At 22.5% G+C, this 22,549-nt stretch overlaps 3 protein-coding genes across 3 annotated transcripts; 1 reads left to right on the top strand and 2 right to left on the bottom strand.

Annotated features, from left to right (window-relative positions):
- Positions 1 to 5,023: 5,023 nt before the first annotated feature.
- Positions 5,024 to 6,688, bottom strand: LOC112602373. Its single transcript, XM_025350414.1, has 5 exons — positions 6,614 to 6,688; positions 5,947 to 6,021; positions 5,736 to 5,827; positions 5,529 to 5,587; positions 5,024 to 5,178 (listed from the first exon to the last, which is right to left on the bottom strand). Exons 1-5 carry the CDS (start codon positions 6,686 to 6,688, stop codon positions 5,057 to 5,059), a joined length of 423 nt encoding a protein of 140 aa, XP_025206199.1. The 3' UTR covers positions 5,024 to 5,056.
- Positions 6,689 to 7,821: 1,133 nt separating this feature from the next.
- On the bottom strand, positions 7,822 to 10,995 carry LOC112602359. The gene is made up of 7 exons (XM_025350394.1): positions 10,931 to 10,995; positions 10,714 to 10,867; positions 9,946 to 10,110; positions 8,788 to 8,949; positions 8,567 to 8,710; positions 8,142 to 8,270; positions 7,822 to 8,070 (listed from the first exon to the last, which is right to left on the bottom strand). Exons 1-7 carry the CDS (start codon positions 10,993 to 10,995, stop codon positions 7,822 to 7,824), a joined length of 1,068 nt encoding a protein of 355 aa, XP_025206179.1.
- Positions 10,996 to 14,280: 3,285 nt separating this feature from the next.
- On the top strand, positions 14,281 to 22,390 carry LOC112602358. The gene is made up of 11 exons (XM_025350393.1): positions 14,281 to 14,298; positions 14,412 to 14,418; positions 15,196 to 15,370; positions 16,329 to 16,473; positions 16,536 to 16,701; positions 16,756 to 16,916; positions 17,341 to 17,485; positions 19,419 to 19,594; positions 21,722 to 21,871; positions 22,005 to 22,172; positions 22,253 to 22,390. The coding sequence occupies exons 1-11, from the start codon at positions 14,281 to 14,283 to the stop codon at positions 22,388 to 22,390; spliced, it is 1,449 nt and encodes a 482-aa protein (XP_025206178.1).
- The last annotated feature ends 159 nt before the right edge of the window (positions 22,391 to 22,549 follow it).

Here is a 22,549-nt window from a genome sequence, read left to right as displayed (position 1 = left end):
ACAATTTGTTTATAACGAAGAGGTTCAGAAATCATAATAATAATTTATTTAGATGCCTACTTAAAGAATATATTTAACGTATGAAAAGTTTTGCTTAAACTGTTTTAAAATAAAACTTGTCCCATCAAAAAATTATGATTAACAATTTCAAGTTTCAACATACTGTTTTTGTTTAAATAAGTAATAATACATTTTTATTATCTAATTAAATAATTTCAATGCACTCGTTATAAGTATAAAAATAAAAAATATTAACAAATTGTTATAAAATTTGTATTCTACTGTTTTATTTGATTGGTGTTTTCAATTATTAAAAACATCATTTGTGTTTTATACTAACCAGTCGAATCAGTGCATAAACTAAATAGTATTGATATTAATAATAAAATCACAGTATATGACAGGGTTAGTTTAATTTATCAATATTTTGATCTATCGTCTATTTTTCATCATAATATCATGTTATTAATTATTAATTACCTAGTAATCAATAAAATATTTTAATAATGTGTAGGAAAAATTCAAGCTTCATTATAATAAAAATAATATGTACTTTGGATAATCAACAAGGCTCAATGAATATGTTTGATTGTAGTTAATTTTAGTAAAAAAAAAATATTAGTATTATAAAAGTTACCAGAGAACCCCTTTAGGTTTTAGGCGCGCAGTTATTGTGATAATAGCGTTATGGTAAAATTAATATTGTTGAATTTTTTATTTATTCGCTCTAATTACCACTTCAGTTATTTAGGCGCTTACAAAAAATGAGATTCGGTCGACATGTTTTAATTATAAACATGAGTTATATATTGTGTATATAGTTTAAAATATACACTTCACGTGGCCGAATCGACCGGCATCAAATATTTTGCGACAGCCCTTTTTTATCTGACGTACGATATAAAATGCACTTATATAGAGAAATTATTGTATTAATATTATTGTATAAACATTATGAGGAAAACGCGTAGCTTTTACATCATATAGAAATGTTTTATTGTTATTAAATTGACCTGCTCGTACATAATATGTTGAATTTGAAGGAGTTAGTATCGAAATAAATATTTTAAGCCTGTGGTTAGATTTTTTTTTTAATGTGCTTACATTATCACAATCATTAATGGAGCATTAATAAGTCAATATTTATTTTTTGTTTTTATTGTTATTATTATTATTAATATAATGAAATATATATGTACATACAATTTCATTACGTTTTTAAAATTAAATGCTTTCGATAATTTTTTAGATCGAAATCGTTAAAATAGAATTTTTCGATAAAAACGGTTTTACTTTGATACTGACTCTTTCAACTATACTATTCGTTGTTGGTTATTCATTTTATTTTTGAATTGATCATTGGTCAGTCGTAAAGATTGTTATTATATCACTGCTGTACTAATATACCGATATGCAATCAATTTGTACGATTAAAACCACATAAATTGTTATTTATTTATATAAAAGTTATCCTTATAAACAATTAATTAAAAGTAATCGTAGATCAAATATACATTTTTATCACTCCTGTATTTTTAAGCACCAATATTGGTGAATACCAAAGTTAAGCGAAGAAACTTTCTTATAGTGAAAGTTGACTGATAAACATTAGGAATACTACTAACTTTTTTTAAATCTATTTTAAACAAATACTTCATTAACATGAATGTTGGACAATTTTTCAAAATACTACTGTTTTTTGACAATATTTTCTTCTAACTCCTAAATGACATCATGTAGTAAAATGAGTAATGTTTGGTTATAGTTTGCCAATTATTTAATTTAAACTAAACCAAATTACTGACATGCTTTTATTTATTATTATTATTATTATTATTTATTTTTTATTATACATATATAATTGATCATATTGTTATTATTATAAGTGTATGTTTAAGACTGAATCATTTAGTAGATTTTTGATTAGATTCGTTTGTTTACATTGTTATTATACAGCTAATTATTATTATTATTTTATATTATTAACATTTGATTATTTTTAATTGGCTTGAAATATTTTAAAGAAAATGTTGATATATGAGTTCTTTGGAGATGAAAATGTCCACGAGTTTAAAAGATCGAGTTATTTGTGACCTAAAACGCTTTGTTGTATATTAATTATAATAATATTATTGTCTTTTAGGGTGTGTCGATTGTTAATCAGTTTTTACAGAACTATGTGTGCATATATTATGTCGGGATGATAATACCTATTACACATTTTTCTTTTTATTTATTTTATAATTAGTTACTCACTATACACATCAAAAAAGTTCACGAGCAGTTATTGTTTATTGTCATTATAAATAATATATTGTAATGTGCTTTAAGAAAAATAATGTAATGTTTTGTTAGTACCTACATCATGTATTATTATGTATGTTATTTCTATTCTTTATTCATTATTAGTATGATAATAATATTTAATGTGCCATAATTTTATATGTTATTCAGTTGTTGGTAGTGATTTTGAGATAAAATTATAGTACAAACAAGGTTTTTTCAACTATATTATATAGAAATCCGGTGTTTTTAATCATGTGTTATTTTAATACAATATTTATAACCTTTTAATGATAATTTTTTTTCTTTGACGAATCAATTTAACATAATATATTGTTAACAATAATTGAATTGTTCATACTACTTTTAAGTTATTTTTTATTTATTAATAATTAGTAAGTACCTCTACACAAACATGATATTTCTTAAATTAGAAAACAATTTTTATTTTAATATTATGTTTAAAATTGCGGATACCCATTTACAGTCAATATATTTTAATGCCAGAAGAAATAAGTACAAAATATCAACAATAGATGTAAAACAATGGTATACTAATCCTAATGGTACTCTTACTGCACACTACACAGTAAATCAACTGATTACATTTTATCAGCACTCCAAACTTAACATTTTATGATACATTTTTTTAAATATCGATATTACTTACATAGATATTATACTAATATTCCTATTTTAAATAACTAACAATATTATTCATTTAAATTAAATTATTGACATGTTTAGATGCTTTGACATGGGCGTTGTCTTCAATAATTGTTATAATGTTCTGTTAAAGTAATTTAATTTTATTGAATTTCTAATCATTTTTGTATTAATAACTGTATAGTTGGTTTATTTAATACATAATCAATTATCAAAGCTTATAATTTATTTTACCCATTTCAAATGAATAAAAATAAAAAACCGGGGAAATCGTTTCTTGGTATAAGACATAACGAGTATATTTCGTCATTAAGTAATAAGTAAGCCACTTTATTATATGCAAATTACTATGAAGAATATTGTGGAATTTTTATTTTAAGAAAAAGTAAAACCAAACTAGATCGGATTTACTTTTAAAAATCACACTCAGAGTTGAAGATTGAAGCATTTTTCTCCTATAAAAAGTATGTTCAGACAAAAAATACACACACACACACACACATCATTGAAAAGCGTAAGTGTAAAATCATTTCACTCAGAATCTAAAATGACGATTTTCAATTTTGTAAGAAAAATTTATTAATATAAATGATTTTTAGACGAATTATAAGATTAAAAGTTGGCTATTACAATAATATTATTAACTTGCAATATGAAATTCTTTTGATTTCTGAGTTAATGCATTTCTTTAGTCTTTACTTTTTAACTATAAAAGTTTATACACTATATATTTTAGACCCCAATAATTACGTTTTATCGGTATAAAATATTTCATTTAAGTTCTTTTTAAAATTATTAATAGTTATATATCTTTTTGAATATAGAAAAATGAAATTTACAGCGGTTTTTTAGGCATTTATTTTTAAAATTGTATGGTTTAACTTATATACAGATTGATTTACCTATTATTCTTATCTATTTTTCATATAACACTACAGTTATTCAATATCTGCTTTTTGAAGTTTTTAAGTATACCTAAACTTTAAGCCCATATTTTTAAATTTTTCAAATTTTTTTGTATTTTTTAAAAAATTGCTTATGGAAATACAAGCTACTGTTTTTCAAAAGAGAATTTTTCTTTTCTACTGTACATATTATATATTTATTAATTTTTTTGAAAATTTTAACATGTTAAAATTCAAATTCAAACGAGTTGTTTTCAAATTATTCAACTTTATATAATATGGAGCAAGAATAATATAGGTCCATAACAAAAAGAAAAAAAAATGCCTATCATTAAATGTAATGCATTATAAGAATTTTTAAAATAAAATTATTTCAAGTGAACTTAAATACATATAATTTAAATTATTCAATAATTCACACTGTGAAAAAAATAAATTAGCTTTCGATAAAATCAATTTTGTATTTTTGTTGTAGGTAATTAAAAATAAAAAGCCATAAAGAAATTACATTTTTACTAAATTTTAATAGAATTTTCTATTGTAATTGTTTCATAAGCTAAATTTAAAGAAATACATTAATACAAAAATAAGCAATTGGTATTTTCAATTTTGTTGTAAAAAATGCATAAAATTTTTAAGTTTAAGAACTGATAATTTTATACAAACATTAACGTATTATGAAGTAAATTTTTAAACTGTTTCTCGCGTAGATAATTGCATGTTTTTAGTTTGGAACACTGGATATTTTATATGTCTAGAAGTAACAAATTATAACTGTAAATTCATGATAAAATGGAATAAAAATAATATATATATATATATACTTTATCTAAATTTATATTTTGTATAAGTTCTTCTAATAATAAAATAAAAATTCATAAATACTGTTAATTTTTGTATACTATATAAATTATAGTTATATCATAACCAGCATAATCTTTATTTTTCAAAATCATAAATTAATTTTAATAGATTGTAACCGGTAGGGGTAGGTAATATATTTTTGTTTAAATTAAAGCAGGATTAATTCAGCTATAATACTAAAGAATAGTATAAAGAGTTTAATTTTATTTAGAAAATTTAAAAGATGATTTAAAAATAGAAATATTGTTAGGCAATAAACTCAAAGCGTATCACACCATATATTTTGTAAAATGTAATGTAACTCATAGTAGATATTTTTCCTTTTGAGCAGGATAATTCTATATTGTATCTACATCATATAAGCCCAATTGGAGTCTTATTTGTTTTTTTTGAGCCACGGTCATAGAATGCAGCCAATAACAATATAACATCAATATGTAGAGGAACATATACAGGAGAACTATATAAAATATACACTATAGTTATGTAAGTATAGCAGTGGTATAAATTAAGTTTAACAGGAAATAGTAGTGTTAATTATTAGAACGATTATTTTTTTAATACGATTCTCGATATAAAAGATCATCGTCTACACCCAATAATTTAGCTAAAGTTATTTTGATTTTATTTTGTTGTATTATCATAAATATATTTTTAAAATATTATTTGCTAAATTCTACTTTGTACTTATGACTTTTGTTCATTTACTTAGTTAATCTATTTAAAAATATTATTCAATTAATTAATTTTTATTTAAAAAAAAATAATCGTTATGTTTTATAATATATTTATACATGTATAGGTACTTACTGAAAATGTTCATAATACAATGAAGAAATTTGATATAGGCCCAACTCGAATTATCATAACTTCAACAAAAAATATTTTTAAAAATATTATTTAAAAATAATATTTTACCAATTAATTGGCATTTTAGTATTATAACAGTAGTAAAAAAATTGACTTCAATACTGAACTAAAAAAAAAATAATAATGATAATAAATATAGTTATGTACTCAGTGGTGCGGAAAAAAACAGAAAAAGTGTCAAAAACGCATCCGATTGCCGTTAGGATCAGTGCGTAAGGCATAGCACTAATGATATTCCCCTAAAAAAACATAAATTATTATATAATGTTTTGATCTATCAGCAAATACTTTTTTTAAATTTTTAACTCACCGTATTTCGGTTTATGCATGATTTAGTATGTGAAAGATTCAATCTTACCTTTAATACAGCTCCGACGACAATGAAGAATGTAATGTAGTTTACTGAATTTATTAACTCGAAATACGTCAATACCTTGTGTAAAATTATTGACTATACTAACATCGCATGTATATGTTTTAATTATTGTATATATAAAAAAAGAATAAGTAAAGCGTTTTTTATGTAAAGATTTTTTAATAATTATTTGTATAATTTTATGGTGACTGTATTTTTTTAACCGCGAGCGAAGCTGATTATTTAAGCTGAAAATTTGCATATTATGTTTAACTAAACTAAGTTTCAGTTGGTAACAAATTCGTAACCACACGTATAGATATTACACTTTTAACGTGTTAAATATTAAGAAGTGTTCGAAAATTTTAAAAGCATTAAATTGATGTAAATATCTTAATTTAAAGTTTTCTCTTAATCATAATTCGCATTTCACAGTGTATAATTGTTGGATGTTATAGCCTCCAGAACTAATTTTGAAACATTTTGGACGCTGCGTTATATTGTCGTTTAAGGGATGAACATATTTATATATAACGTAAGTGACGCTGTGGTTTAATTTAATTTACGAAATTGAATCACTCCCAATAGACAATGACAAGGACCATAAAATTTAAATAATAATAAAATTAATACTAGTATAAAATTTATATACATTAAGGTATATACTCACAATACATATGGCTAAATTTATAAACACATATTTTTTTATATTTGAGTTTGAGATTTCGAATTGAATCCGTAACATCTTCGATATAAATTATAGAAGTACTAACAAATAAAATTCAAAAAATATTTTTCTTCGGAAATTTAATGAATTATAATATTTTAACTGATAAATTAAAAAATATTTTATTTTGTTAGTATATTTCAATTACTATAGTTACAAATTATAGTGTGATAGGAGTTGAAAGATTTAAAAATTGAAAGCTTAAGGTGATTAATCAATAAGTATGCTCATTCCTATTTTTCCATTTAATAATGAAATTATTTAAAATTTGATATAAGTCCATATTTACAACCATTTTGTAAATTTTGATAGATTAATATTAATTACTAAAACTGTTAAATTGCCAAAGACCTCATATCTTTCAAATCCATTACATGTAGATTATAGATGTATTTTTAAGTATCTTGAAATATTAATAAATAATAAGTTATCCAAATCCCTTTCCACTTCGGGTATACTACCGAGTCCGATCGACATTATAATAAAAATAGTATAAAATTTCATTTAAAGTAAAAAAGGTCTATTTCTTCAAATTAAAAACTGCATTTTATTTTCATAAAAAATAAATGTTTAACTGTTTAAAGTATGATATGAGTATTGAGTATATTATGTAATATAGAGTATATAAAATCAAAATCTGCGAATCAGATTTTATCTCTATTCAAATGACGTTGAATAAACTTAATAATTAACAGTTTTGGCATATTAAATAAAAAAAAAATACAAATATTTAATAATATACACTTTATCTTATGTATTAATTTTCATTTATTTTTTATAATTTAAAATATTAATAGGCCAATATGAGTAAAATAAAAATAAAATACCAAATATTTAATAATATAATGCTCTAATAGCTCTTTTTTTATTTTGTTATAGGATTACATAAACACAATTGACAAATGTGAAAATATTATTAGAGATGAAAAAATGAAGCAAGAAGATTATCAAAAAAAAAAATTAAATCTATAAGTGTTAACATAAAAAAATTAGAAAGAACGGTTTAAGATGCAAGATCATGTATTAAAAGTTATAAACTTTATGAGGTATGTTATATTGTTATCAGTACAATATTAGTACAACAATATGCTAATGTGAAAACTATTTCCAAAGAATTTTTGTTCACGTTTTTTAAAATAACACCAAATATTTCAATCAGACTTAATACTGTGATTACTAGGAAATGTTCTAGAGTTTTGGTTTTTTGTTTCCGAAATATAATCTTTTACTGATTTTTTTCCTGATATTAGGTTTTCATAAATTTCAAATCGTTTTACTAGTGTTTTGTAGAAATTAAAAATGTATGTTAACTGTTCTTCTGCTGTTGGAAATTCTGTTGGTAATTTTCCATTATTTTTCAAAAATAATTCCCTATACTGATGTAAAATTGAACTGAAAACCTTTAAAAAAATTTCAACAATTAGATTTAAATTTAAATTTTTGTAAAAATAATAATTCTTTGTTTTCATACAAAGTTATTTTCTTTTTCTCTTTCTTGTATTTCGTTTTGGAAGTCTTTCAACTGTGAAAATCTATGTTTTTCTTTCATTATATCCAGATTCGAATTAAGGTAAATTTGATTGACAGGATTTAAATGTATCTAATAAGTTATAAGATATAAGTATAATATTAATGTCTTAAAATACTGAGGATTTAAAAATAATTGTATGAGGATTACACAGATTAAAACTAAATATATACCAGAATTATACCTATTTAAATTAAAAGAAAAAATGATATAAATTTAAGAAAGAATGATCTAAGGATTAAAAAAAAAGACCTTTGTATAGTTAATAATAATTATTATTGACTGCTCGAAAACAATTTTTTGGGTAAATTTATATTGTAGGTCGTAATACTTAATAACGCACAATGCATAAGAATATTTTATTTTACTTTAGTGGTATATTCAGATTTAATGTTTGCCTTCTTCTTAATATACTGTAAATCAGCTTTCTTAAGTTCATCTAGATAAGTCCGAGGTTCGTTAAAGTGTACATTTAAAGTTATTTTTTTATTTTTTATTTTCTTATGTTGAATCTAAAATTATAACAAATTGAAAAAATTACAAATAATTATGTAATTGGATAAAAAATCTTAGTAATATTTTATAATACTTTTTCTAAACTATCGTTATTTGTTTTTTCTTTTTCATTAAAATCAGATACTTTTAATGCTGAACCTATGTTTCTTATACAAGCCATTTCTTCGACATGTTTAATGATGTCATACACATTTTCATATCGAGGGTTTTTCGCAATCACTTTTGAAATAAATTTCTAAAGATAGGATCGAAAAACTTATGAATTTATAATATAATATTAATACAAATTAATAAATCAATATAAATATAATATATATTTGTATATATTCAATGTTTTGCGATTCAATGTTAGTTGTAAAACTCATTATTTTAGTTTACAGCATGGACAAATCGGGTTATATTGAGATTTATGGTTTTAAATTGTATAGTAAGAAGTATTGAAATAATAAATACTCTTTTTCAAAAATTATAAAAATGTTATTGTGGCTTAGGGTGGCGTGTTGGCTGCTACCAGTTATGACTGGGAGTAAGTAACGGCCACAGCTACTAGCTACCGGATGGGTGACCATTCGAGTTAATAGTGGTTTAAAACCTTGCCACATATACATGTGTTTGCTATCAACCGTAATAACCGTAACAACCGTAACAATCGTAAAAACAACTTACCGTACCAACCTTCCCCTTACCACAGTTCATAACCCCTACAACAGCTAATGGCCCTAGTCGCCGGGCTTAAGTTCAATAAAATAAAATAAAAATGTTATTCCTATTGGTGATGATAAGTGTTATACAAACTGTAGGTACTTTTTTTAAGTGCTTAATTTTAACGCTAGATTTTGGTTTTTGGATTTTAGTTTAAATTTGTACAAGTTGATTTGATCATTTGACTATATTTGTAAATTTAACTACAGTCATTTTTATTTAAAATAAAACTATTCAATAGAGTGTTAAGATTGGAATCATGATTCTAAAAAATAAAAGATTGATGCTTGATACTTAAAAATTGCAAGCTCCAGTTTTAGTGTATCAAAAAGAAATATTTGATATATTCGCAAAATGTAGAAAGTACACCAATAATCATATCACCTTAAATAAAATTACAATTTACAATATTAAGTCTGGTTGAAGTATTTGGTGTTATTTTAAAAAACGTGAACAAAAATGCTTTGGAAATAGTTTTCACATTAGCATATTGTTGTACTAATATTGTACTGATAACAGTATAACATACCTCATAAGGTTTATAACTTATAATGCGTGACCTTGCATCTTGAACCGTTCTTTCTAATTTTTTTATGTTAATACTTATAGACTTAATTTTTTTTTGATAATCTTCTTGTTTCATTTTTTCATTTCTAATAATATTTTCACATTCGTCAATCGTGTCTATGTAATCCTGTAACAAAATAAAAAAAGATCTATTATAGAGCATTATATTATTAACTATTTGGTATTTTATTTTTATTTTACTTATATTGGCCTATCAATATTTTAAATTATAAAAAATAAATGAAAATTAATACATAAGATAAAGTGTATATTATTAAATATTTGTATTTTTTTTTATTTAATATGCCAAAACTGTTAATTATTAAATTTATTCAACGTCATTTGAATAGGGAAAGAATCTTATTCGCAGATTTTGATTTCATATACTCTATATTATATAATATACTCATTACTCATATCATACCTTAAAAATTTATTTTTATGAAAATAGAATGCAGTTTTTAATTTAGACCAAAATGTAAAGAAACAGACCTTTTTTTACTTTAAATGAAATGTTATACTATTTTTATTATAATTTCGACCAGACTCGGTGGTATACCCGAAGTGGGAAGGGATTTGAATAACTTATTATTTATTAATATTTCAAGATACTTAAAAATATACCTACAATCTACATAATATAATGTATATAAATCTATGGTCAACACTGGTTTACGTTCTATGACGCTCCTTTATATTAATATAGTTATATTTATAATGTATATCGTACTTCCGCTTTAAGTGATTTGACGTGTACGTATTTTTTAAATTCACTCATTTCAATATTAAGTTTTTCTATATCGATATCCAATTGCTCTCTTTTTTTTTTTATTAAATCCAGTCTAGAAAAGGCGTTTTTTTGTTCTTGTAAAGCATGATGCATTCTATAGAAAATTGTTAATTTAAATAAAACCTACATTTTTAATACCCATTTTTTTTATTCTTACTGTCTTGGATCATCATATTCTTTGACAAAATTTCTTATCGGTTTGACTTTTATATGTGTGTTCATTTTTCAGGGATAAAATATAATAAAATAACAATAATGAGTATACTATATAAAATATACTACAGTTTATACAATTTTAGATACATAAAATCAAACATATGTAAACATGGTTATACAATGAGTCATAATATACCTTCTAATAACTTAGCAACATAATATTCTTATGAAACATTAATACACGGGTGTGATATAATTGATACATTATACATTATAAATAATTATGTGTAAATTAATATTACAATTGTCAATAAATGAATTCTTATGGAGGTAACGAAAGTCAACGGTTTTTTGACTATTTACTGACACGAAATAATATGATTTTTGTGTAAAGCTAAAACGATTCTAAAAGAGATATTTTATTGTATTAAACGTTTTATCAAAGCTACCAGAAATACTAAACCATTAAAAAAATCGGATATTGTGATTGGAGCAAAGTTTTAGTAATTTAGTAATTAGTAAACGATTTTGACATACAATTGTTTTTAAAACGGTTTTTGATAAAACCATTTATCTTAATATATCTTCTAAAATGTGCTTATTGTTTATGGTACCAGCGAAATCATTGTTACACAAATGTGTCCTTCAATTAAGCGAATCGTCGCTTATTATTTTAGTCCGTGTAATATACTATATACCTATAAGTGTAGTATAATATTATAATAGGTAGTAGGTATGTACATAAATATTATATTATGTATTTATGTTTATGAATATTGTTAACATTATTCAACCATTACGATTAGCTGCTATTAAACTATAATTTTGGAGTCTGTTAAGAGACCGTCTTGGTAATAAAGTTTAATCGTAAAAACATGCTTTCATACTTTTCATTTTTTTCAGCTCTCACTAGTCGTTTAAGATCTATGATAAATGGTGATTGGTCATAGTACGAAAATAGTGCGATAAAAATTTATTTTCGTCATGGACAATAATTTAACTATTGTTATGATACCTGTACATTCAACTATTCAAAGATCTTAGATCGTGTTTCTGGACATCGGTGATATGTACCTATTAAACAATAATAATGTAATTATTATAGAAGAAATAATAAAATACTTGCTGTGTTTCAAGATGCAACGGTTAATAGTTTCAGAATTATAACGAAATTACTATAAAAATGCTTTGAGAAAATTTCGTTATTTAATTTTTAATTTAGTCAAAGTTTAAGCTTTAAAATCTTTTCCAAAAAATAATCTGAAAATACTATATATATGTATATATATATTATATTATGCTCTAGATTTTTTAGCAAGAAATAATTATTTTATCAACCACCAACATAATACGAAAAAACAATAAAAAATAACTAAAAATCTCAAATGTCTTAAAAAAAGTAAAATATTTTAAATATTACGTCATAGCTCGACAATAATTTTCATAATTATTATGAAACAAATCAAAATAAAAAAATTAAAAGGTTTTAATATCGAAACCATTCCAATTGAAAAATATTAATTGCACCATCGTTTTTACCTCATTAAAGTATGTAAGTCCTAATTTCAAGTCATATTGGTTTTATTATTTTTGAATAACAATAAAAATATAAAATGGGTTTTATCAAAAATTTGTATTGCGTTTTTTTGTTATTTATGTTATTTTTAAAAATCTAGATCAAGTTTGCTAAATACGTACTAAACAAAAACTACTTTCAAAGTTGATGATTGAAACAAATTGTCTATTCTAATATGTAATGATAAGCTACACAAAAAATCTAAAACATCTACGCTCAACACATTCACACAAAATGGGTAAAATTGAAAACATATCCAATTATATAAGAATATTCCGTCCATTGTTTAAAATTATCCGACTCTACACAATATACCGATAATAAATGTTGATATTTCATCGAATAATTTCTGCTACTCAATTTTGTCGGTAGATCGTAGATAGAATTTCCATTTATGTTTCTATATAGTTTTCAGCATGATTTATTACAAATTATAGTATATCATATTGTAAAATATGACCATGCGTAAAACTTATTTGTTTAGTACGATAAGTTTTAAACATATCAACTGTCGTTACATCTTCTTTGTTTAATAGGTTCAAGTAAGTATCTATTAATTGTTAAAAAGTTCGTGATGAAAATTAAAAAAATGATTATTAGTAACAACGAGAAAAAGTGTTTAATTGATGATAGATACAAGTATCTATCAATTAGTAGAATTAGTTTTAAATTAATTAATTAAATTAAACCTTTCATTAAAAAATAAAATAACACACCTTTTTTATAATGCATGCCTACAAAAATACAACTACATATTTATAATTTATAGAATATAACATAATATATCTTTATGTATATAAAAGAACAGCCCTTTTTTATGTTTCCGTTTTGTGACGAAACTATTTAACGTTTTTCCAATTTTTTTTTACAGAGTTGTACCAAATACACCTACGAATGATCATAACATTTTTGTTTTATTTATAATTTAGCTACTATTACTATTTAGCACTTGATAAAATTAAGTAAAATTTTTAGAAAGCACAAACTACCTATACACGGGCAAAGCCGGATAATTCAGGTAGTATTAAATAAATATATAACGAAATTCATGATTCTATGGTTACTATTGTGGGTATTTTGTTTATTTTATTTTTTTTTGTATGTATCTAATTTCTTATTTTCTAAAATAAATGTTTATATTTTTTAAATATTTAAATAATATGGATAACCTTGATTACCTAGGTGAAATTGAATTACCTACAAAACAAATCAAAAGCCAAATTATGATAAATGTAATTGAAGGAAAAGATTATTGTAAAAGTCACATTGACACATATGTTATTGTTGAAGTTCCGTTATATTTTCGTGGTAAAACAACAATCAGAAAAGCATCAACTTCCCCATCATATTTCAAAGTAATAACTTATTATCAAACAAGAGATTATTTTCACTAATAACATACATTTATAATTTAATTAATTCCTAATTGTAGACATTTATAATTGATCTTCCAACATCGCCATTAAATAATATATTGAACATGCACATTACTATTACCGTAAGTAATTATAGAATGTTTATTTTAAACATTAAATTGTTTATAAATGTAAGTGTACTACCCACATGAACGTTCATATTTTTAAAGGTGTATGAGTCGCATAACATATTATCACAACTAAAAACAGTTATTCTTGGGAGTGTCATTATACAAATATCTACAATTTGGTCAGAACCAGGTAATCAACAATTAGTTTTTATGCCACTTTATTTTTTCATAATTTATTTGGACGATTAATAGAATTATGACTATAATTAATCAGTGATAAGATTTTATGATGGTTTTAACTCTAAAAGTAATTACAAGAATGTTAATTTAACATTAAAGGATTATTATCTTTAAAAATATATTTTTTTTTTTATTTTGTATAACTTTAATCTTTATAAAACATATAATTTACATTTTTAGCGGAATGGTATATGTATTAATTTTACAATGATGTGTATTTTTAAAGTATGTGTACACGATTTTTAATAGGAAAATCGGTTTTGGAAAGAAATTTGTACTTTTGAGAGGTTAAAATTAAAAATTACTGTTCAAAATAAAAGAAAAAAAATTGGAAAAACTGTAATTTTTATACAAAATCGATATATTTTTTTTTTTGTAATTTAAAATCAAAAACTTTAATTACATGCAATTCAAAATTATCAAATTTGCAAATAATTTTGTTGAACGTACAATGTATTTTATTAACGTTGTTAATAAAAGTTTTATCATTAGTAGCTTCATATAATCAACAAATATAAAAAAATATGACACAACTCATTTCTGTAGAAATTTTGAGTGCAAATTTGGATGATATTATTAATATTAGATATTTAAATGAAAAACGATTTTAGTTTTTATTTTGTTATTCAAAACTATTATTCGCGGAGAGTAAAAATTTTTATGTGCCTTTATTAGGTATCATATTTTATATACATTTTAGTATTTTCAAAAAAAATAGATTAATTTTGAATTATAACAAAAAAAGTAAAAAAATTTCACGTACATTTTCTCATTGTTTGGTATTATTTTTATTATTTTTATTATCTTATATAATTTACTGGGAAGTTTAGGTACAATTAATTAACAAAAATTTCTTTTAAACTTGAAGCATGCAGTATTATTTTTATATTGTAAAAAATATTAAAAAAATATTTGTAATTCTATTAAAAAAATACATATTTACTGACTTATTTATTTTTAACAGACAAACAGTTTCGTAATAAATGGTTAGCTTTAATCAATTATGGAAAAAATGACTTGGGAGTTACAGGATATTTAAAATGTGATATAGTTATGTTTTATGAGAGACATATGATAAACAATTTTATCGTATCTAAATCATTAGGTTCCACAATAGAAGACATCAAATTTAATAAAAAGTTAGTACAAAATATTTATAGAAGCCAAATGTATACATTTTTGTATTATAATTACTTTAAATACTATTATTGGTATGTAATAAACAATTACAATATTTATTTGTAATGTGCATCAAGATTTAATAACTTTTTAGTATCGGTTTTATTTCATAAATAATTTACAATAATATAATAATATTATTGAAAATAAATATATTGATGATTTTTCTTTACTCTGAAAAAAATACGTTTTTATAAATTTTATATTCTATGTCAGCATTTTTCAAACTAGGACACTAAGGTATGGAATATGGACACAACTAAATTAAATTAAATTAAAATAATATTTAATTTTTAATATTTAATATCAATAAACTTGTATATTTAGTTTCATAGTCAAAACGATAATATAAATCATTAATAATATGTTTTTTTAATAATTTTATAAAATATTTTATTTTATACGCTTTACAAAGAAACAAATTTAAAAGATAATGCATCATTTTTTACGATTTGTGTATATAATGAGTATTCATAAAACTTAGACCTCCGTAAATTTTTTTTCGATAACCAAAGAGCTCCATGAATAAAAAAGTTTACGATTCGTTGTTCTATCTATATTATACCTATACGATAAATAAAACATTTTAATGGATAAAATATACATAGAAATAAAAATACATGTATAATATTCTATAAATAATAATTGGCTAGTTATATTTATTATATAGTCAGTGATGTTTGATCAAATTATTGAATGTATTTTCTATAAAAATAAAAATTCTATTGTATTTAGTTAGTTAATATGTTAACATCAACAATTATATCGAATATCAATGTATTTATAGTTACATTGATATTAGAAAATTTGTTTGAAATTGTTTTACAATACCTACAACTTATTTGTGCATATTGTTTACTAAAAATCATATATATATACATATACATTATACATAATAACTATATACAACAATTTCAGTGATTTATTTATTCCGAATGGATTTAGAATAGCCACAACTCATTTAGCCAAGTATTCTATTAAATTACACAGAGGTGAAGTGATCCGTTTCTTACATGATGAAGGTCCTAAATGGTTGTCAATTGATTTTGGAGAAGCACCTGAAGTATCTAATCATCTAGAAAATAAATAAAACAAAAAGTGTTAAATTTATTATATTTAAAATAGACAAGTATATTGCTGAACTTGAACGGAACAGAATTAAATTGGAACAAACATTATTCGATAATAAACGTATATCCGCCGTTATGCCCAATCATAAGATTTAAATTTATTTTATGTGGAAAAATTATGGCTAGCAAAATGATATCTATACATGATTTTATAGGAAATGGTTGTATTTAATTTAAATTAAATATTTCAATATACCAATTTAAAAAAATTACAGATGGACTCCCGTGTTTTGGTCCAGCTTTCTTGCATTTTACGACATTGGAATCTCAATATTTTGGCAGAATACTATTATCCGTGGAAACTGAATTAGTACCCTCCGAAGTTGAAAGTTTTGAAAGATTGCAAATTGATGATATAGATTCAATTCTTGAAGAGGTAATAAATATACGTAATTGGTAATTAATAATCATTAATATATGCATTGAATTATACTGGGAATTAAGTAGGTACACAATAAAATAATTGAGTGCACATATTTGATTTTTTGGATAAACCAAGCATTATCAAATTTTTTTAGAAACAAGGATTTATCTATTTTATTCCATACATAAAAAAAACTATATAAAAAAAAATAACTATAAAAATGGAATAATATAAATACAATATAATATTTATAATTACTATAAAAAAATAACTTTATAAAATGATCGAAATCAAATTTTAAAATGTTTAAATAGTAGTTCACAATAATTGTGAATTATTCATAACTAGGTTTTGAATATATAATATAGTTATTAAAAATTAACAATGTGTAAAATTGCTATTTGAAGATAATATATATTTTTTTAAATGACTTTAGGACCTAATGTATATTCCAATTATAATAATTGGTGTTATATTATGTGTAAACCATGTACATAAAAATCTTATAAATTCAAAAAATATGACAATAACAATGGATTATAGTGAATATAATTTAGCTACGGAAAGTGAAAACAAACGAGGTAAGTACCAACTTTATTTTCAATTGTTTTTAAAAATAAATAAATAGTTATGAATATTCAAAATCTATAAAATTAAAAATTAAATGTTTGATAAGAGTTTAGAAAGTAAAATTACATGATATAATGGAAGAGGATGATATCCAGTGACACGACTTGTGTCGTGATTTTATGTTATTGTAAAAAGTACGGTTTAAGATGTAACACTGATCAGTAACTAACCAATAAATTTAGTAACTAAAATTTAGTTAATATACTCATACGTAGATTCATTGATTTGATTGATTGAGATAAAATTATGCTTGAGCTTAAGATTTAAATCGATTCTTAAATTTGGATACTATAAATCATTGTAGGAAGTATCAGTTATTTATTTATTTATAGAATAAAATTTTATGTTAAGTGAAATTTTTGAATGAAGAAAATATAAAAGTTCAGAGAGTTTTAAAATGACAAAATTGTTTCTATTTTTATTGTAAGTAGTCCAAGTTAATTGTTTTTTGTTTATCTTAAATATTTAATTGAATTGAAAGACAGTCGTTTGTTTTTAAAACGTAATAAAATATAAAAATGAAATGTGATTATTTATTTTAATTATCCATTAATTGACCTGAATTTGTTATTTATTTAAGTGATTTAAGTGAATTTGAAAGTTATTCATGGTCATTTTTATGTCTCAAAGGTGAGAAAGAAAGATCAGTCCTTTTTTGTCAAACGTCGTTGAACGCTTGAGCTATATCAAATATATACAAATTTATAAGTACTAAATAATTACTCAAGGATAAGTAAATAATAAAATAAATACATAGAATTTTAAATATTAATAATTTCGAGTGATAATTATAACACTACGAGTATATCAATTTCCACATAACTGCTTTTGTACCTAGTCACAATGAAAAATGATTACAAATTTATAACACTTTAGTATTGTCTAATCATTAGACTTTAATGTATAATCAATAAAACACCAGAATGGTGGAAGGGATAAAATTGAGCAATAGGCATCTAATAATAACCATAATATTACTCAAACTGAAATTAAAATATTTATTAGTATCAATTTTTTCAACTTGTAATTCCAAAAAAATAGCAACTAATAAAGGTGTTAGATATTATAAACACAATAATAAAAATAATAACCAAAATAAAGAAAAATTATGCTAACTTTTTTATGTAACCAAATTATTTCTAATTTTCCAAAAGTAGATCGTGAATCTGTCATGATAATTGAAATACAAATGGGTTTTAAAATAATTATGCGGAACAGTATATTAACTGAGTTGACAAAAAAGCTGGTATAATACAGATTTAGTGTTGAAGATAATAATTAGATACTTCAGCTCGTTTCAAGTATTGGCTTAATCGCTTAGAATACTGAAAATAATAAATAAATAAAATAAGTAAATAATATTTTTTGATAAATTTTTTTTTTACTTTTGATTTTATTATATGATGTTGAAAATAATATAATAATAGATACTTAATTATAATAACACAAAATTATAAATAATTGACATTTTATTAGAATAAATTAATTATTTGTCTACAACAGTATAAGAATTCAGTAAAACTCCGTACCATAAATTTTAATTTCTACATACAATTTTTACTGTTTTATATAATTGAAAAAATGCCTGATTTGACTATAAATATATAAACATATAATAGGTACTTATAAATTTATACTCATTTTTTAAAAACATGATGTTTTATTTGTTAATATTTATTTTGTATCAAATGATTATTTTTATGTGTGTATAATACCTACCTAAGTATAAGAATATTGCTTTTGATACATTTCAAAGGTAACTACATTAATAGTATAAGTTATAAGCTTATAGTTAAATTCAGATTTCCAAATCTAACCATAATCTATGAGTACAGTAAATAAGAATTACAATTTTAGTAATTGTAATTTATTTTTTATTTTCAGAGCTTATTAACTCTAAGACATCAGAGTACAAAGTAGTGAGGTTAGAAAACGATTTTTATAAATTATTGATTGAAGAAGATAGAAAACCCTGCTTATTTTTGGTTACAAATTTACCAAGTATTGAATATTACGCAATGTTTTCTATGAATTTGTTATCTAAGACAATTAGTAGTATGGTAAAATTATTTTAATTATTAAATATATTTTAATTTATTATATTATGCAACAAAATTATTTTCATCTGTACAGGAAACTTGCATTTTTAAGGCTTGTCGTCAATTTAATGATCAACAGTCTAGTAATAGTAAAATAGAAATTATCCGTAAAATGATTAAGAAATTAATTATCCATCATGAAAAATTTAAACAATCATACAGTAAAAATATAAAACTGCATAAACATATTCATACGTCTTGTGTCAATAATATGGTATTTTGTTGTACAAATTATATATTATTATTAGACTAATTTCATTGAATAATGTATTTAATGAATATTGAATAACACCTAAATATGAATGTATTACTACATAGAATATATTAAGTAGAATATCGTAGTATTATTCTAAAAATCTAAAACACTATTTCACTCAACTTAATGATTCAATTTAAAAATCTTAAAATGAACAAAGACTAAATCAAATTTTTTTTTATTTTTTGTTTAAATTTTACAATCTATGCAAAGTACGTACAATAAGCGTTAGATAAATATGTATACAATAACATAAAAGCTTAAATTAAAAAAGTCGCCCACTAACAACACTCTTTTTAAACCAAAATTAAATTTAAAAATTATTTATTATATTTATTTAATTATGTTGGCTGGGCTCAGTTAATATTTTACGGGCCTATTACAAACTAATCTCAAATGCAATCTTTTTTTTGTTTAGGAAATAATCTGTTATAATATAGTATATTATTTCAAACTAAAAATGTAACGATTAATGATCAATTATTTTCTCAGTGAGAGTTTGGAAAAAAAATATACTCATGATTAACTTTAAATTACTTTTATTTAGTCAATTATGAATTTAGAAACACAATATTGTGTGTAAGAATTAATTTTGGTGTCAAAAATGAGCATTGCTATTTAAAAAAAAATATGCATAAATTGTAGTGCGTACGCAAGTATATAGTATAATAAATGTTTTAAATAGTCCCGTATTGAGATAACTTATAATCCGTCAAAAAAGTTCTATTTTAAACGTTATCTGCCAAGAATTTAAATTAACAAACCAATGGCGAAAATCTCTCACTTCCTCGTAAATTTGGTATGCTAATTCAGGGTTTATGAGTTTTTAGGTTATTATAACAACTTCCATTCAAATATTGATTTTAATACTTGGTTATATTGAACTTATAAATTAACAGAATACCAAGAGAAATTTTAAAATTTTCCTTAAATTTTGAAGGGCTACGACAATCTTTAATCTCCTTAGCAACGTCATTACGGTCAATATACTATAAATTTAGTTTTCAATATAAACCAAAAAAACCTTCGATAACCAACATTGTTAAATCCTTTTAAATATGTCTCTGGAATATAATTAATTATATTATACTATATTATTTTATATATACTGATTATATTTACAGGAGCTATTTAAACAATATTGTTTAAAAGAAATTAAAACGATTTCCAATCTTTTGTATAGTGTAACAGATGTATCCATTTTAATGAACAGAATTAAAGATACGTTTGATCAGTTATTAATATGTCATAAAAACAAAGTAAAAATTTTCAGTTTATTATTTTATCATATGTATAAAAATTATATTTTATATAATGTATAATTTGTCTATAGATATTTTGGTAATACATTAGTAAATATGACAACCGTTGTAAGAAATTACTTAAAACAAGTATATATACTTACAAAATGATTTAAAGATTTTGAAACTTAATACAAAGCTCTTCATAAATTTTTAATTCCTCAACTAAAAATATCGAAAATTTAAAGTCATAATATTTTATTATAAACATTTAAAATTAAAATGTTGATAAAATTTGTTAAAATCTCAAAAATATATAAATTATTTTGTAATTATAAATTCATAAAAACATAATTAGTCATACTGAAACAAAAAATAAAAAATAGGGATATAAAAACAATTATTTTTTGTAATTATTTCAAGTTAAAATTTATGTAGGCTGACAGACCGTTACCGCTAAGAATCTTTTGTGTATACATTGATATATCATTAAATTTAAATTTAACACACTAATAATAGTGACCCACTCGATACATAGCAGAACGGTACACATTTTTTTTATAACGTAGATATAATTTACTTTATTTTCAGTCGTATAATGGCCCACCCAATATTTTCTTAAATTTACATGATGGTAAACAAATCGTATTAGGATGTCAAATTCAAACAAGAAACTTTTTGTATTCTAAAATTTCAGAATGTAAAGGAAAATTTTGTAAACGAATTCGGCCTTGGTTTTTGGTTAGTAATTTATTCAAATAAATAATGTTAATATAAAACGTTTATTTTTATAATATTTATCAAACTAACCTAAAATAACATTACAAATAACATTTTATATTTTTATAACACGTAATATTTTAATACTTGATAGTCCACTAAAATAAAAGAAAATGTATTTGATGGAATTATGGAAACTATATTTTGGATAGGACCATACGAGGATTTTAAAGTGGGATTAAGACAAATTCCTGGACTTTTGTATAATAATTGCAGTGATCAGCCATGTTCACAATATAATTATAAATTATATGAAAAAACAGTAATTTTAATTATTTATTAATAAATAATATGCGTATATTTCATGTACATTACATTCATGTTTCATCAAAACAAATCTAGTTTTTACAACTCAGAGCACATATAAGTCAAGTTGCTCTTACTGAAAAATGTTACAAAAAATACAGTCAGTTAAATTTGATGACACGAATAATTTTTAACGGACATTCAATAACAACTAAAGTAAGGATATTCTGTTAAATCATATAAATTCGTGATAATCAGTATAGGTGTTAACAATTGAGATTGTTTAAAATAACTGTATTAATTAAGATAGCACTAAGTTATTATTCAATAATTTATTTTTATTATTTTAATGTTTTTTATACTATTGAAAACTGAAAATGATTCAAAATGTTA

Source organism: Melanaphis sacchari, unplaced genomic scaffold (assembly GCF_002803265.2).
Source record: "Melanaphis sacchari strain LSU unplaced genomic scaffold, SCAv2.0 Contig86_pilon_pilon, whole genome shotgun sequence".
In the NCBI taxonomy this organism is placed as follows: Eukaryota; Metazoa; Arthropoda; class Insecta; order Hemiptera; family Aphididae; genus Melanaphis; species Melanaphis sacchari.
The sequence above is the reverse complement of the archived record's forward strand: the minus strand, read 5'-3'. Positions and strand labels throughout refer to the sequence as shown.